The 17,851-nt window shown below is 40.4% G+C and overlaps 3 protein-coding genes and 1 pseudogene across 5 annotated transcripts; 3 read left to right on the top strand and 1 right to left on the bottom strand.

Moving 5' to 3' along the window:
- Positions 1-42: 42 nt before the first annotated feature.
- LOC135676878 (NADH dehydrogenase [ubiquinone] iron-sulfur protein 7, mitochondrial-like) lies at positions 43-3,653 on the top strand (annotated as a pseudogene).
- Positions 3,654-4,020: 367 nt separating this feature from the next.
- LOC135676877 (uncharacterized) lies at positions 4,021-7,106 on the top strand. Its single transcript, XM_065188556.1, has 3 exons — positions 4,021-4,280; positions 4,668-4,856; positions 6,628-7,106. Exons 1-3 carry the CDS (start codon positions 4,036-4,038, stop codon positions 6,812-6,814), a joined length of 621 nt encoding a protein of 206 aa, XP_065044628.1. The 5' UTR covers positions 4,021-4,035; the 3' UTR covers positions 6,815-7,106.
- A 3,761-nt stretch (positions 7,107-10,867) lies between these two features.
- LOC135676879 (pentatricopeptide repeat-containing protein At3g49240, mitochondrial-like) lies at positions 10,868-13,219 on the bottom strand. Its single transcript, XM_065188557.1, has one exon. The coding sequence runs from the start codon at positions 13,181-13,183 to the stop codon at positions 11,192-11,194; it is 1,992 nt and encodes a 663-aa protein (XP_065044629.1). The 5' UTR covers positions 13,184-13,219; the 3' UTR covers positions 10,868-11,191.
- Positions 13,220-13,709: 490 nt separating this feature from the next.
- LOC103989147 (phosphatidylinositol 4-kinase gamma 4) lies at positions 13,710-17,666 on the top strand. 3 transcript variants are annotated; one of them, XM_009407916.3, is made up of 4 exons: positions 13,710-13,987; positions 14,130-14,255; positions 14,355-15,802; positions 16,957-17,666. In XM_009407916.3, the coding sequence occupies exons 3-4, from the start codon at positions 14,450-14,452 to the stop codon at positions 17,332-17,334; spliced, it is 1,731 nt and encodes a 576-aa protein (XP_009406191.2). In that variant the 5' UTR covers positions 13,710-13,987; positions 14,130-14,255; positions 14,355-14,449; the 3' UTR covers positions 17,335-17,666. The 3 variants fall into 3 exon arrangements, with proteins under 3 accessions (XP_009406191.2, XP_009406192.2, XP_018682574.2); XM_009407917.3 differs by lacking the exon at positions 14,130-14,255; XM_018827029.2 differs by lacking the exon at positions 13,710-13,987 and having other exon boundaries at positions 13,994-14,255.
- The last annotated feature ends 185 nt before the right edge of the window (positions 17,667-17,851 follow it).

A 17,851-nucleotide genomic window follows, 5' to 3' on the forward strand; every position in this document is an offset into this window, starting at 1 on the left:
GTTAAGCTCCTGAATGAGATTTTGAATTTTAAATCCAACTGATACATGAAACTAGAGGGAGCTAATATTAATAATATTGTTTTATTATAAGCACAAAAAGAGAGTTTTAATTATATAGCTCCTGAAAGTATAGAATACAGCATTATGTTATGCTACTCAAAATGTTAGATTTTGACTAGAATATCAAATATTTAAAAGTTAAAGAAATGGTGACTTTCCAATTATCTCCCATCACTTTGGAAAATGAATCCAATTGATGCATGACATTAAAGAAATCTAATATAATAACTTGGTTTCATTATAAGCACAAAAAAAAGGTTTAATTAGCACACAGAATTATGTTATGCCATGCAAATGGTTAGATTTTGATATGAATATCAAGTATTTAAGTCAAAGAAATGATGACTTTCCATAGACCTCCCATTAGTTTGGAAAATGAATCAAAGATCTAATATTAATAATTTGATTTTATTATTTAAAAAAAAGTTTAATTAACATACAAAAATATAATAGATGATTTAAAAAAAAAGTAGATTTTTCTTATTGATATATGATGTCTCTCATTTTCAGTTTTCTCATTTTCTGTCTCTATTTTACTTTGTTATCATTAATACTTTTTTATTCCTTCGTTACGACAATAGTAATGATAGTTGTCGTCACCTCCTCCACCTTAAATTTTTCAACTTTCGTCCCATCGCGATTATTTATATCCCATTGTGAGACCTATTACCTTGACCTATTCTTATACTTTTAATCTTATCGCTTATAATACTTATTATTTTTATCTTATTATTGTAATTTCTTTCTTCTTTAGGATGCTTTATTATTTTTGTCCTATCATGAGGTCCATCATCGAGATGATTAGGAACATCATCATTGTTAAGTAGAGAGAGAGAGAGTGAGAGAGAGAAAAGTGATGTTTAGAGAATTAGAGCAAAATAAGGTAACGAATTTGAAAACGGATAGCATCCCCCAAAAAATAATAATAATAAATAAATAAAGAGATTTTTCAGAAAAATCGCCCCTTGTAATTTATCTGAGCCTCCTATTAATAACAAAAACTAAGGATTTTTACTTCCCTTTTGTCGGGAGTTATTGGGCTGTGCAGTGCATTCTCAACGCGACATCGAGTCGCTCCCACTACTCTGCCATGGCTCTCCTTCCGCGGACCGCTCGCCTCGCTCTCCTCCCCTCGCAGAGGGCGTGCGCGTCCTTCTCCGCGAGGCCGCTCTTCCCTTAGGCCTCGTTGACGACGGGCCTCTCGAAGGCGGCGGAGTACGTGATCTCGAAGGTGGACGATTTGATGAAATGGGCCCGCCGCGGTTCCATATGGCCGATGGCCTTCGGGCTCGCCTGCTGCGCCGTGGAGATTATGCACACCGGCGCCTCGCTTTATGACTTCGATCGCTTCGGTGGAATCTTCCGTCCCAGCCCTCGCCAGTCCGATTGCATGATTGTCGCCGGAACGCTCACGAACAAGATGGCACCTGCTCTTCGCAAGTAACAAAAATTGAATCTTTACTTTCCCTTCCTCCCTAATTTTATTGGAAATGACATTAACATCGAGCATGAAATTTCGTTTTAGATATGGGTATAAAAAACGTGAACTTGGCTTGTTCTTTGTTGGTGTTGGGGTTTGATCATGGTTGGTTAAGGTCCTTAGATTACAAACACATTATTGTAGTAATAGAAATTTTGATGGATCTTGATCTCGTGCGTCTATTTTGGTCAATTGGTTTAAGAGTCGTTAATCTGCAAGTATTGTCGCTCAAATTTCGGTTTAGACTTTTCCGTGGTGTAAACCAACTTTTCATTTCTAGTACAAAGCTTAGTGGAAACTGAACTCCATTATTCTGCATTATGTAGGTTTTTCCAATTGCTTATGAACTTAGAGAAACTTATACACGATCGCCTGAACTTGTCAGGACTCAGGTTAATCTGTGGCCTCCGAGTATAACAAGTCACCATAATATCCCATCTACCTGGGGTTGGCGACACAGATTTTTCTGCTACTGAGCTCTGTTTAAGGCAATATAACTAGTCGATGGGTTGCTTTTGAGTACTTCCTCATTGCTTCTGTCGTCTTATATTGTGTGTTAATTTGTTACTGACACTGGAACTCTTTAAAGTGGGTGCATAAAGGTTTTTGGTGATTCCTTGTCACGCTGTTTTGGTGGATTTCTTTGTGTTCCTTAGTTGCCAGCATGGTAGAATTACAGCCACATAATAAACAATTCTGGGATGATTTGATCAATGATCAGTTTTTAGTTCTTAGTTTGTGTCTAGATCCGAGTGTTGGTGGTAAAAAACATTCATAAAAAATGTTTGTGTCGCTGAGACGAAAATAAATGTATGGAATTACTAGAATAGATAGAAGAACTTATTTTCATTTATGAACAACTAGGTGGAGCCTCGTTAGAGAATAAGAGGATATGATGAGAGCAATCGTTAAGGAGGCTTTAATACAAATAAATAGTATTAATGCTATAAGGAGAGGTAGAGGGTGAGCTAAGTAGACTTTAGTACAAATTATAAATAGATTTAAATATTCTTTATTTAATAAAGGGTGTTACTTTCTATGGAACATAATGATGATAAAGATCCAAATATTTGGGACATTATGGCTTATTGTTGTAGTTCTGTGAGCTATCACATATATGTTTAAGATATTGAATAATGTTTAAGAGATTATTGCACCAAGTTGACTTGAATTTATATCTGTTAATCTAGTGAACTTTTTTGTCAGTTGTCACTTGACAAAACACCTATGCTAATCCTTAATAACTTAAAGAGTATTTTGATTACAGAATTTTATTTATCTGCAACTGTTGGGAGGAATGTTCTCGTTGCTAAAGTTTTCTCTGTTGTAGAGTGATATTTATTTTATATTTTAGACAAAGTTTTATCTTCTAGAACAATATTTGATGAAATCTAGTCGTTTATATTTATCTGCAATATCTTCTAGAACAATATTTATTTATCTGCAACTTGTGCATGCTCGCAGCCAGGAATGAATTAAAGCAATCACACTTTTAAAAACTGTTATTAGCTTATATTTTTCTCAGTTTTTCAATTTTGTGCCATTATCCGAACAGAGCCCGATAACATGTCGTTCATATATCTATGTAAATATTCTAACGAATCTTTCATCTCTTCTTTTGTTCCATAGATAATAGGATATCGTTTCACAACCTACTAATCTTTCATCTCTTCTTTTGTTCCATCCAGGGTCTATGACCAGATGCCTGAGCCTCGATGGCCATGGGCAGTTGTGCAAATGGTGGTGGGTATTATCATTACTCGTATTCTGTTGTACGCAGCTGTGACAGAATTGTTCCCGTCGACATCTATGTTCCTGGATGTCCTCCTACAGCCGAGGCTCTACTTTACGGCGTCCTCCAGCTCCAGAAGAAGATCAACAGGCGCAAGGATTTCCTTCTTTGGTGGACCAAGTAGAGGAGGAGTCCATATTATCAATGGATCGCTTCTATGGATGTGCTTGATAAAAGCTACTATGCTGAGACTCTCTCACTGTTTCTGTTTTGAAGGCATCACAGATTATTTTCATCCTGCTGTATGTACTAATATCATTTTATGAAGCTAGAACCCTAAATATTCTGTGTAACTCAATAAGTACTGTTTGTTCTTGACCATGTAGAATATTCTCTGATGGGTGATTCTTGAGAAAAAAAGATTTCTGCAGAGCATGTCCACTGTTCTGTAGTTAATGTGAAAGTTGAAGCTTAATTACAGAAGTCTAAGATCATAAGGTGGTCAATTCATGGCTGAAGCTTTAGGACAAAGGTATGATTAGCATTATGAATACTTTGTATTGTGAAGTCAACCATTGAAGTGGGGCGTCGGGATCTTTGACTTGGACCTATCAAATCAATCCTATTGGGTTGGACCAGTTGGATGGTCGGGTCAAAGTTGGATCAAGCGTAGCACATTACAGCTCGATTCAACCTGACTCGACCTGTGAATCTAATAAGATCCGATTTGCTTCGACTGAATCCAACCCAACCGACTGGTTGTATGAGTTGGCAGAACGGGTCGGATCCGAATCGGGTCGGCTCGGGTCGGAAAGATGAAGTCACCAAAGTGACTGACACGGAGCCCTACCTCTTACAACAAAATTACGAGAGTACCCCCACCGCATCTGTGCCATTAAGTATCGGACGCCTGCGGCCGTCACGGCGACCTTGCTGCGCTCCCAACCTCTTCTCCTCGGACTTTGTTCCGCTCTCCGATCTTTTGCTTGCCCCAGTCGACGGAGAGAGGTATGCTTGCTATGTCGATTGAGTTGCTCTCGATCTCTAATTGGAATCCCTTTTTCCAGATCGTTCTTTTATTTTCGTCTCGTCGTATCTGGGGTTTCCTTGGACCTGGAATTTTCCAGATCCCCCTTCCGTTTCTTGTTGTAATTTAGGGCATTTGTATCTCCTTTTAGTTTTGTGCCATCACTTAGGGGTTTACCCTTCTGGTGATTCCTCGAGGTCTTGACTCAGTAAAGTTGTGCTCTGTATTTGACATGGATTGTTGAGCACGTTGATGGGCATTTGGATCGTTAGGCCTTCTTCTATATCGTGTTCATGATCTATATGTCGTTCTTCAAATGGATGTCTGATGAAATGATTGTTTTTCTGTATGGCGTGGTCTCTTTTTAGTTGGCAGATGGCGGCGAGGCTGCACCAGCTTCGATCTAAGGCCGCCCAAGCCTCGGAGTTTGTGGCGAAGAACGGTTGCGCATACTATAAGGAGCTTCTGGAGAAGAACAAGCAGTATATTGTTCAACCACCTTCCGTCGAGAAGTGCCAAGAGTTGTCAAAGCAGCTCTTTTACACGCGTCTGGCAAGGTTCGGATTCGCATCTTTTTATATACTTTGTTAGGGAATGCAGACAAGTTTCGCGATTGGGTTGGTCTTGTTGGTAAACATTTGTCAAACAAGATGAGCCTAAATAATGATCATTGAACATATGTTTTCTGGTTTGAGTGTGATTATTGGCTCATGAATAAGAGTATTGGTCTGTTATATATGGTTTGATTAAATCCATAACAAGTATCAAAAATGAGCAAGAGCAACTAGAGAGGTAGAAGGTTGGTTTGTGTGCCATAGATTGTCCTACTGCTTAGCAACATGATATATTTATTTCTCTAAGCATAGCATGTGTATAAGATTTTTTTTGGACCTAATGTAGATATTTGTTTGAATCTCATCCGACATCTTGATCTGCAGATTCAGAAGGTTTTGCTTGATTTTTCTATGAGCAGGTAGGATCTTTATGAACCCTCATTGTGATAGGTGTATATGTGTGTGTGTGTGTGTGTGTGTGGAGTTTCCTTATTCCCAAAATGTGCTTCGTATAAACTGTAGAATAGTTAGGTACCATGTAACTAGGGAAGCTGATCTTGTTGTCCTTTCTCAGGTTATTATTATCATATACTTTGAAATTCCTCGATAGGTGATAATTCCATCATAGTTTTATTTTATTTGTGTGTGTTTTTTGGGGGGGGGGGGTGCTTATGTTTCAGGGTTAAGGTAGGTTAAATTTGACTCTCCAAACAATATCATCTAGTCAAAGGAGGTTAAACCAAATAACCTGGAAGTGGAAGTGTGCGTTAAAATGATCTTATGTTGTATTCTTTGTTAACAAGATAAAAGAGTTTGCTTGATAGCAATCAGCAGTAAAACAAAAAGGATTGAAATTAACTAGCTAAGTTAGATAATTCAACCCTATTACTCTAGTCTTGAAACAAACACAATCTTTTGTTTTTTTTTCTAACTTTTGATAAATCATACTGCTGCTGCTGTCAAGGAACGTGTCGAAGTCTTACTGTCATCATCAGTAATGTGTCCTTTAGGATGCTTCTGCAAAATAACACGCCCAAGGCCGAGCGCTTCCCCCTTAAGCCATGGAGTGGCGTGGTATTCCACGGGAAAGGTTGTTAACGTGGCACACAATGCACATTGTGTGATGGGCGAATATTGAGCTTTGGCTTCCTTTGGCCGCTCACCTGTGCTGAGCAGCAGTTAGAGTGAGGGGATAAGCCAACATTTGAACCCTTTTCTTGAATTTACCTTGTGATGATCCTTTACAGTACATTTTTCATTATGGTAGACAGACTTAAAATTGACCAAAAAATATTTATTTTGGGCATTAGAGGTACCTTGGAGCTGATAAACATGATCATCATTATATTCAGAGTTCATATATGATGACAGCAAGATTCATGAAGTTATTTAAATGACTTATTTAACTTAGTCTTCATTTAAGCTAATGTTGTATCCATCATGACTGTTTTCTATGATATGTTGCAAATAAATGATTTTGTTTTATAAGTTGGAGTTGGACTTATGTTTTAGGAAGTGCATTTATACTAGGAATATTGAAGAAGTGGATCGATAATGAATATTTTGGTTTGCTTGGAAGTTTGGACCTCAATTTTCCTGAAGAGGTTTATGCTTGTTCTGTTATGGCCCGCTCTTAACAAAATCCCCTTAAATTATCATTCAAGATAGGTCAATATTATTACTCCATGCAGGTTGTATAAAGTTCAGATTTTGATTTTGATGAAAAGAAAGTCTAGGCTTAGAATGCCTCTATATAAACAGCTTTCAATTGCAGCATTCCTGGTCGGTACGAATCATTCTGGAAGGAGATTGATGGCCTGAGGCACATCTGGAGAAACATAAAGGATCTCAAAGTCGAGGAAGCCAGCATAGCAGCATTATTTGGTCTCGAGCTGTACGCATGGTCCTGTGTTGGTGAGATAGTTGGACGAGGATTCACCTTTACTGGCTACTACGTTTGAACCTTCTCAATCGAAAGCCAGTTTGCTCGTCTGTCAAATTTTCGATTGTTGGATGATGAATTTTTTCACCTTGATTTTAATTTTGCCCATAAATTAATTAAGCTGGTAGTCAGCTAGACAGATGTTGTTCCCTCAATAATTTGGAGGCTTGTTTTCTTCTTGTTACACAAAATACGCTTGATCCTACTCCTTCCTGTTCCAGATTCAGAAACCTGTTTTGTACGATCAGGTTGTATAAACCAGTTACCAATTCTTTCTTGGAATTATTTCAATGAATCATGTTCCTGATGCATATTCAAGTATTTATGTATATTTCAGGCATTTTGCATGTTGCAATAAACAGTAATGTTTATGATTTGTAGTTTGGAGAAGTTTTATGCTGAAACACTAAGAAGCCAAGAAAGTGTATGATCAGGTTGTATAAATCAGATACCAATTCTTTCTTCAAGCTATATCAATGAATCATGTTCTTGATGCATATTCAATCAAGTATTTATGTATATTTCAGGCATTTTGCATGTTGTAATAAACAGTAATGTTTATGATTTGTTGTTTGGAGAAGTTTTATGCTGAAACACTAAGAAGCCAAGAAAGTGTATGATCAGGCTGTATAAATCAGATACCAATTCTTTCTTCAAGCTATATCAATGAATCATGTTCTTGATGCATAAACAAGTATTTCTGTATATTTCAGGCATCTTGGATGTTGGAATAAACAATAATGTTTATTATTTGTATTGTTGTTTGGAGATGCTAAAGCACTAAGAAGAAGCCAAGAAAGAGGTACTTACTCCTCCCTCTTTTCACTTCAGTCCACAATTGGTAACAACTAAAACTACCACAATTAGAATTCTCTCCCAAAATTAGACTACATCGATAAGGATCACCTCCCAAAATTAATAGATGACATGGCAATCGACACACACCAAACACCACCAAGGATGAGGGTTGATGGATGATAGTAGTAAGCCTGTCTCTGGTCTCCAAATATGTACGATATCTAATGTAAAGTATTCTAAAGCTCCATTATGATTTCAATGTATTCTAATTTACTACCAATACACACTGCAACAACTGAGGTAGGAGTGCTTGTTGAGTTGCAATAGGAACAACATACATGATCAGGAGTATCATTGAGCTGTGTCATGGGAAAGATCTAATCTCTAAGTGGATAACTCTTTACCTGTGCAAAAAAGCCATTATGATTTCAATGTATTCTAATTTGCTACCAACACACACTGCAACAACTGAGGTAGGACTGCTTGTTGAGTTGGCATAGGAACAACATATATGATCAGGAGTATCATTGAGCTGTGTCATGGGAAAGATCTAATCTCTAAGTGGATAACTCTACCTGTGGAAAAAAGCCATTATGATTTCAATGTATTCTAATTTGCTACCAACACACACTGCTACAACTGAGATAGGACTGCTTGTTGAGTTGGCATAGGAACAACATATATGATCAGGAGTATCATTGAGCTATGTCATGGGAAAGATCTAATCTCTAAGTGGATAACTCTTTACCTGTGGAAAAAAGCCATTATGATTTCAATGTATTCTAATTTGCTACCAACACACACTGCAACAACTGAGGTAGGACTGCTTGTTGAGTTGGCATAGGAACAACATATATGATCAGTAGTATCATTGAGCTGTGTCATGGGAAAGATCTAATCTCTAAGTGGATAACTCTACCTGTGGAAAAAAGCCATATTGCAGCTAGATGAGTCTTAGCCAATCAATCCTTCAAAAGATTGGCCCACCTTAAGTTTATTTGGTCCCGCGAAGATCATCAACAAGAATTCTAATAACCCTCTTAAATAAGCAGCCTACATGAGCAGAATGTCATGCACACTTCAGAGTGGATGAACTTATGCCACCTATGGCCACTGATCCTTACCAAGTAATATTAATCTGTTCAGAAATGGTCTCCAAGGAATTAGATAACAGCAATATTCTTTGACACTTTACATCATGCTTGGATAATAAACAAGGATAAAGCATACGATACCAGATAAAATAAAAACCTACATTAGTGAAGACATGTTCAGTTGTTAAACTCTGCAGGTGTAGCTTGTGAAAGAGTTTCAGCAACCTACTTACAGGGATTGGATTGAGTCGAGTCGTATCGGGTTGAGGTGGGACAATAAGGACATAAAGTGGATCCAAATCCAACCTTCCAGCTAATGAAGATTTCCAGCAGACCAGGAAAGATTTACATTGTTTATCAGGAAAAAAAAAAAAACAAAGTTGGATTAGGTTGAACAATAATCAAAAGATGATACTCTAGCTTATTCAGGTTAGGCTGCGAAATGCAATGGGTTTACATCAAGATTTTCACCCCTACCTAATGCATATTGTTGCTATCTATTAATTAACAGCTCCAATTTCATTGTCAATTGAATAGGGATGTCCCCAGGGCATTTGACAAAATGCAGGTAAAGAACAGTGAGGGAATAACATTCCCCTGGTTTATTCTTCAACAGAGTTTGCAGCACTAAAACTTGAAGAGAGCAACTGAACAGCTGAGACACCTAGAAGTGGAGATTTGAGTCAGGTCAAGAGGGTTAGATGTGTCTATTAGTATTAACCTGGCTTAAACATGTTTGTAGATCTTTTCTCAAGTTAATTAGTCAATTATTTCATCGATCCATATTATGACAAATGGTACAAGAACAGCCTTAGTAGGACCAAAGATATATCATGGTGTGAAACCATCGTGGGGTTGGATCTCATGTCCAGGTTTTGGTTATCGTTCTTATGACAAATGGTTATCGTTCTCATGACAATTGATATCGAAATAGATCTAGAATTGAGAATGATAAAGAATCTAAATAGGAAAGGACTATCCATTGATGGGATTGGAGGTACATGATGGTATGAGCACCACTCACCCTAGCATGCACCATACTATAAATGATCAATTTGAGAGATTGGATTGAAAGAATTTTGGAATCAACATAGGCACTGAAAAACGATAATGATAGATAAAGCAGAATCCATCTCAGATCCACAGCTAGAACCAAAGGATAACGAAAGACAATGAAAGAATTCTGAAATCAACATAGGCACTGAAAAACGATAATGATAGATAAAGCAGAATCCATCTCAGACCACAGCTAGAACCAAAGGATAACAATATACATTGAAAGAATTTTGAAATCCACATAGGCACTGAAAAACAATAATAATAGATAAAGCAGAATCCATCTCAGATCCACAGATAGAACCAAAGGATGAGCTCCATGAAAGCTAAAACATTAAACCTTCTTAAAAATATGTTCTTATCTGCAAAAGATACAAGTCCTTGAATTTATACTTGAATATGTGAAGAAAGTGCAATCGGCCATAGGTTTCCATGTGAGATAATCATCAAACTGGATCATACCAGAATCGAATTGAAGTTATACATTGTCTGGCAAAGCACAACTCAATAAAGCACGCCAGAAGATATAGCACAAATGCATATGTTCTATCTAGTAGTAGTAACAGAATCTTTTTTATTCCAAATAATGGGTTTTTTTCCTTGACAATGGTGTTCTGATAAAACTAGAACCAGAACTTATAGTTCAAATGGTCACCAATATTCAAAAACATGTAAACTTCAGTAGTTAGCTGCATTACACTCCTATTACAGGAAGCTAAAACAAATAGCAAATTGAACTTCAGAATTAAAATAACATGGTGATGTCCATACAAAGCTCTGTGAACAAAATTCTGAGAGCAGAGAATATATTCTTAGTAACTTTCAGACATCGATACTGAAAGACAAAATGAATAGCACAAGTGATCAAATGCAAAAAAGGTTTAGAACTATGCAGCAAACATGATAGATAAAGCATTGGACCAGAGGAAAAGTTCAAGAAGGCCAAAACCTAAACCTTGAGCCGAAGCATGATATTTGCGAAAAATAAGAAATTCTTAATTCATTGAATTACATGCAGAAAGTGAAAGCCATCAGAAACTTACAGCAAATCACTTTTCCAAAGAGAAGATCAGCAAACATAGCACAGGTTATTGGTGCAGAAAATGCCACATTCTAGCCATACATTGAGTGTAATCATCTTAATTCAAAACATGAGTTTTTTGATGTTATGACATTCCAGTAAAAATAGAACCAGAACTTATAGTTTGTAAGATCAACACTGTGAACAACCTTTAACAATTAGATGCATTATACTCCTATCATGACAAGTTATGATATGTTGCAAATGGAACTTCAGAACGACAGTAACAGACAACAATGACATGGAATAGAAGATTATCTTATCAAGCCCCTCCAACGATTTGTTCTTGAGACAAGCTCAATTTCCTGAAGCAGATACCTGTTGATCAGCATCTCCAGATCCTTTCTTTGCTTCATCGTCCAAACCATCATTCTGGAAGAACCTCGCAATTAGCTGCTGAATCAGCAGTTTCAGATTGTACAGATGACTCACTACCATTCTTCTCTTCACCAAGTATCCCACTAACAGGAGCACTGGAACCGACAGCAGTAGACTCCTCGTTGGCAGCATCCTTCTTCCGTCCCAAAATTGCCTCAATAGCTGCAGCACTAGCCCTTGCAGCAGCTGCTTCCTTCTCAGCAGCTTCCCTCTTCTTCTTCTCCTCTTCTTCCTTAGCAAGAGCCTCAGCTCTTGCTTTCTCTTCCGCTTCCCGGGCCAATCGTTCAGCCTTCTCCCTCTCAACATCCTCATACAGTTTTCCCATCTCCTCCTCTCTCCCTTCCTTCCTCAATGCCTCCTCCATAAGCTCCTTTATTTCTTGGCTCAATGTCACTCCATCATCTAACAGCAGATCCTTTAGTGTTTTAAGTCCATCATCCAACCAGCCAGAGTCAATGAAACCTTTGAGAAGCAGCTCATAACTCATGACATTTGGTTTCACCTCCTTCTCCAACATCTGGTCGAAGAACTTCTTTGCTTCATCGAGCCGTACTACATTCACCAGTCCACCAATGACTTTATTATATGCAGTTGCATTTGGCCTCAGCCCCAACTCCACCATCTTCTGAAAATACCCTGTTGCATCATCCACCCTATCCACTCCAAAACATGATTCCACTAGCAAGACATACGTGTATTCATCTGGATTGATCCCACGCTCACCCATCTCTTTGTATAATTCCTCCGCCTCTGGAACCAACTTGTTGCTCCCAAGATGTTCAATCAAACTGTTATAAGACAATGTGTCAGGGATGCACTTCTGCTCGCCCATCTTCCTAAAGACAGTGATTGCATCTGGGAACCTCCAAGCAAGACAGTAGGCATCCACCATCACATTAAAGGTTCCCAAATTCACCGTGATCCTCCTCGGAGGGTCGTGCTCTTTTAGCATCCGATCAAACAGGTCAATGGCCTCCTCGAGCTTTCCATTCCTTCCCAACGCGTCCAGCACCAGGTTATAGCTCACTGCACCAAATCTGACCTTGGAGCCTTCACCTAGGACATCGCGGTATATCTCCATGGCTCCTTTCTCCATTCCCTTCCCGAAATAGCCTTTCATGAGGTTCCCATACACGATGCCATCAAGGATCTTTTCGCCGCCAACCTTTTCCAGCAGCTCCTCATAGAGGGAGACGACCGTGTCGGGGTCGCCTTTTTTAACAAAGCCCTGCATGAGGTAGTTGTAGACGATGGGGTCGGGTGGCACGAAGGCCTTGGCCAGCATGTCGTCCTTTAGTTCGAGGGCTTGGTCGAGCTTGCCATTGTCGACCAGTCCTTTGGCAAGGATGCGGTAGGTGGTGGGAGAGGGAGGGAAAGGCGCGTCGTCTTTAAGGAGTAGGCGGAAGTGCTCGAGGGCGATGTCGGTCTTGCGGCAGTCGCAGTAGGCCTGCAGAAGCAGGTTGACGGTGATGACGGTGGGGGAAACGTTTGCCTGGGTGATGAAGCGGTGAAGGGAAAGCAGGTCGGCGTAGCGGGACTGGCGGAGGAGGGCGTGGAGAACAGCGTTGGCGGTGAAGATGGTGGGCCGGCAGTTGGAGTAGATGGAATGGCGGACGAGGAGTGCGGCCTCGTCGAGATCGTTCTCGCGGATGAGGGTGAGGATGCGGTTGTGGAGGTTGAGGCGGCTGCCGGCGAGGGCGGAGATGGGCTCCGGAAGCTTCGGGGCGTTAGGGTTGGGGGCCGTCCTTGGGGACCGAGGAGGGGCGGACGAGGAGGGTGGCTTCAGCTGCTGGCGGAGGGAGGAGAGGGGTGGCTCGATGCGTAGGCGGCGCTTGCGGCGGCGGCGCTCGGCGGCTGCCTCCTCCGGGGTGGCGAAGGAGAAGAGGCGGAGGTGGGAGGCGGAGGGGAAGGAAGGGCGGGGGTAATACGGTTTGAGGGATTTGAGGTGGTGGGAGAGGAAGAGGGGTTTCGAGAGAGCCATTCCTCCTCTTCCGCGGGGGTGTTGGGGATTGGAAGACGAGTGAGAGCTCGGCGTCGGCAGGATATAGACGAGGGTTTGGGGGTTTGGAGGTTCCGATTCGTAGGATGGACGCGTTGGATGGTTTTCACGAATCTTGATGCGAATCAACGAGGCTCAATCCAAGCCCAACGAGGCCTAGGATAGTACTTGGGCATTGTTTCACGAATCTTAATGCTCACAATGATGGGCTTGCAACGGACGGGCTAATTCAAGCCCAACAAGGCCCTAGATAGTACCGTACAACTTTTTGCGAATCTTGAAGCAGATCGATGATGAGCATCCAAGTCGGAGGGGACAATCCAAGCCCAACGAGGCGTCGGATAGTGAATGGACAATATTTCACGAATCTTGATGCGCTGAGTGAGGATAAATTTATGGTGAGATATATTAAGCCCAATAAAGCATAAAAGGCCCGTGGTGGCATTTTGGTAATTCAAACCCAGGTTATCGCATTATAACGCCGTCAACATGAGCATTTCCGTCAGGTTCGGATCAGACCGTGGAAAACGGCGACAGATCCGACCACGTAGCTCGTTGTCTCTTACCGTCGCTCGCAATTCCCATTTCGAGGGACTTGCGAAGCGCAATGCTCGCAGCCAAGGCCGGAACTGGCGCGAGTGGTAGATAGGAAGGGCGCGATCGGGTCGAAGCGAAGCCCTGATTTGACGAAACGCCCCTCGTCAATCGATCGAAGCGGTTTGCTATTTTTATCGCCCAATTTAAGCTCCCCTGCGTCGCCCCCTCGCACTTGGTTCTTCCCTCCCGGTAAGAATCCATTCCTCTTTTTGCCATTGCTCTTCGGCGGGTCTACCACATTGTCTTTAATGTCTCAAATTCTCGATCTTCTTTCGCCCTTCTCATGCTGTTTTGATCGCATTTTGCGCACAAAACGACCTGTCAATCGCAGTTGGTCTTGGTTGGAGCCCTGATCGACGTAAAGCTGATTCCTTTCAAGTCTAGTGTTAGCTCGGACTTCGCTGGGGAAATTGGGGTCTGCGGGAATTTAGAGTTCCAAGCCAAAGTTTTCTTTTTGGTGGGGTTGGATTTATGAAAAATTGGATTTTTACAGTTAGATAAGGATTTGTGGATTTAATCAGGCCTCTTAGGTGCTCACTCATTGATCTGTCCGCAGGTGCATTGGATCGAATTCAGAAGTGGCCTTTACGTTTTGAGAGGCCCTCGTCTTGCTCGTGGTTCATTCCGCTAGCGACGAGTTGAGGATTCAGGATGGCATCCGCCGGAATCACTCTTAGGCCAATCAATGAAGATCCTGCTGTCTCTTTCTTCCAATCTAATGGCACGAGAACCCCACATTGTTCCGTGGAGTCCATTATGATTTACCTTGCAGTTCCTGGTGCTTCCATGACCCCAATGAGCGTTCTGGCTTCTGACTCGATTGCCTCTGTGAAGCTTAGGATCCAGACCTGCAAAGGGTTTGTTGTGAAAAATCAGAAGCTAGTGTTTGATGGCAGAGAGCTGAGTAGGAATGATAGCCTCATCCGGGATTATGGGATCTCCAATGGGAACATCCTCCACCTTGTCATCCACATCTCAGATGTTCGTGTCATCACTGTTAAAACTGCATGTGGGAAGAAATTCAAGTTTCATATCGAGGGGGACCAAACTGTACAATATGTTAAAAGGCAAATTGCTAAGACGGGTAACCCATATGTGGATCTTCAAAATCAAAAACTTGTCTTTGCTTGCGAGGAACTCGATGACAAGAGGATGATTCATGATATTTGCAAGAATGATGATGCTGTGTTTCATTTACTTTTGCACAAATCAGCAGAGTTGAGGTCAAAGCCTGTTGAACGAGACTTTGAGCTTTCCATTGTAGCACCATTGTCCGAAGAGAAGGAAAATGTGAATGATATTCAGGTAACGACCACAGAGTCTACATGTAAGAATGTCTGGATTGAGCCAATCATCGTGAACCCAAAGATTGAGTTGCCGAAAGTGATCAGGGATCTCATTCATGCTACTCTTGCTGGATTGGAGAATGGGAATCCACCAATCATGTCTTTGGAAGGTACAGGGGGAGCTTACTTTATGCAGGATATATCAGGTGACAAATTTGTTGCTGTTTTTAAACCAATTGATGAGGAGCCAATGGCTGAAAACAATCCTCGAGGACTTCCATTGTCAGTGAACGGTGAAGGTTTGAAGCGGAGGACTCGAGTAGGAGAAGGCGCCCTTAGGGAAGTCGCAGCTTACATACTTGACCATCCTATAAGTGGGCGCCGGTCATTTTCATGTGTTGATGTTGGGTTTTCTGGTGTTCCACCAACAGTTTTGGTGCGGTGCTTGCACGGAAGTTTCAACCATCCTGTAGAATATGAGCATGCAATGAAGCATTTTAAGATTGGGTCATTGCAGATGTTCATGAAGAACTGTGGAAGTTGTGAAGAAATGGGACCTCGGGCATTTCCAGTTCAAGAAGTTCATAAAATCTGTGTGTTGGATATAAGACTGGCAAATGCTGATCGACATGCTGGGAATATACTACTCTGCAAGGAGGGAGAAGAAGACCACTTGGTGCTGGTTCCAATTGATCATGGATACTGCCTTCCTGAGAATGTGAGTTTATCACCTCATCATGTAGACTCTGAGTTGAATCGGCATATTTGTGCATGAGGTTTTCATCTTTTAGGATCATATAGATGCACATTTATGTGTACAGCTATAGTCCAGACTCTGCAGTCAATATTTCAATCACTGGGTCTGATAGTAGCTACATGCTTTAATCTTTTAGGCTTAGACTAAGCATCTTGTACATTAGGAAAAGGGTGGAAGATTATCTTAAACTAACCAAATCAGCATATTTGTGCATGAGGCTTCCATTTATATGGAGTTTAGAACGGTTTGATCCACATTGTCTTATCCTAGAAGCATAGAAGCTATTTCTTGATTCAAACCTTGTTCACTCAAGTCACGAGGGAACAAATTTACAATAACACCAAGGTTCATGTCATACAGTTGTTATCGGTCAATTGGGAAGTAAAATTCATTACGTATCTTCAGATTACTGTTGACATCCAATCTCATTAAATCTTCCTCACATTATTTCAAATTCATCTATCTTCATCAGTCTCTTGTCTACATGGATTTCACTTTGATATTCCCTTTCATTTTGTGCAGTACACTTTTTATTATTGCTTTACATGTTTTTCTTTGTGCGACTATTCAGCATCTGTTGTAGCAGTTCTGTTCGACTTACATTATTCTTCCTCCTTTGAAAACATTTTTTTCTTGGAATTGAAGAACATGACAGGTGGAGCAGTGGGAGCAATATTTTATTGGGGCTTGAAAGTTAGTGAAAATGATATTGCTTTCAACACTTGGAATTAGCAAATATGTGTCTTTAGATTGAGAATAGTGTGTTTTGTGTATTCTTGTGACAATCCATTACATTATAATACAAAATGGATGCTGATTTCTGATTCACATGTTGACTTTGTTTTGCTTATAACTTTAAGAGTATTATCTTTCACATTTCTTTTAATCGAGTGTGTTATTGCTTGAAATTGTAGATATCTTAATGTGACATATATTGTATAGTCTTGATTTAACATTCGACAATAGAAACGGGGGCAAAGATGTATGTGAGATCAGTATCTTTAGTTTGAGCTTCTAACGTGCCTAACAACTTGTAACACCTACTTCTATTTAGCATATTGCTTTCATTAAAATCTTGAGAAAATTTTCTGTCTTTAATGCTTTTATTGTTGCAGTTTGAAGACTGCACCTTTGAGTGGCTCTATTGGCCTCAATCACGTCAGCCGTTTGACACTGAAACAATTGACTACATTCGATCGCTGGATGCTGAGCAGGATATTGCTCTTCTGAAGTTCTATGGCTGGGAGTTGTCTCTGGAGTGTTCTCGCACTCTTCGCATCTCCACCATGCTACTGAAGAAGGGAGTCGAGAAAGGTCTGACACCATATGACATCGGAAGTATCTTGTGCAGAGAAACCATCAACGAGGAGTCCAAAATTGAAGAAATTATCCATGAAGCAAATAGTATTGCCTGCCCAGGAATTACTGAAACTGTTTTCATGGAGTCTATTTCCAACATCATGGATTGTCATCTTAATGAACTAACCATATAGATCACCATATGCAAGCTGTAAGTGGATAGGTTGCAGTCAACTGATGGAGGTTGTATCTAAATAATGTCTCGATCCACGTGCCAGTCGCTGCAACTTACCCCATCTATTTTTTCATTTTCTTTTTGCTATTTAGTGATGATCATGCTTGATCATACACAGGTGTGAGGTTACTTGAGACATTTGAACTGGAGCACTTAACATCTCTTTCTTTCGGCTCAAGTCTCACACAGTTTACTGAGAAGATGAACAGAAGCTCATGAATCTTATTGTGTCTAAAAAGCTGATGCATACATCCAGAGGTCAATAAAACCTGATGTCCTTTTTCGCTTTTATATAGATGTCTCTTCCTCTCTATTTCCATGTGTTTTTTCTCTTCATCTCAAAATGTTTTGCGGCCACTATTGATATATGTGGAGCTGATACTTGTGTGCATGGAATTCTCTCAAATCATTAAAATAAATCATTCCAAAGAGTCATTTCTCAAAACTATATTCTGCCATGCAGGTTTGAAAGTTTA

This window comes from Musa acuminata, chromosome BXJ1-6, assembly GCF_036884655.1.
Source record: "Musa acuminata AAA Group cultivar baxijiao chromosome BXJ1-6, Cavendish_Baxijiao_AAA, whole genome shotgun sequence".
Classification (NCBI taxonomy): domain Eukaryota; kingdom Viridiplantae; phylum Streptophyta; class Magnoliopsida; order Zingiberales; family Musaceae; genus Musa; species Musa acuminata.

Bases quoted from the DNA above. Each gene is read 5' to 3' on its own strand.
- LOC135676877 (XM_065188556.1), top strand. From the start codon at position 4,036: ATGAGTTGGCAGAACGGGTCGGATCCGAATCGGGTCGGCTCGGGTCGG. The intron at 4,281-4,667 runs GTATGCTTGCTA...GTCTCTTTTTAG, and splicing joins GCCCCAGTCGACGGAGAGAG to TTGGCAGATGGCGGCGAGGC. The intron at 4,857-6,627 runs GTTCGGATTCGC...TTTCAATTGCAG, and splicing joins TTTTACACGCGTCTGGCAAG to CATTCCTGGTCGGTACGAAT.
- LOC135676879 (XM_065188557.1), bottom strand. From the start codon at position 13,183: ATGGCTCTCTCGAAACCCCTCTTCCTCTCCCACCACCTCAAATCCCTC.
- LOC103989147 (XM_009407916.3), top strand. From the start codon at position 14,450: ATGGCATCCGCCGGAATCACTCTTAGGCCAATCAATGAAGATCCTGCT. The intron at 15,803-16,956 runs GTGAGTTTATCA...TTATTGTTGCAG, and splicing joins GATACTGCCTTCCTGAGAAT to TTTGAAGACTGCACCTTTGA.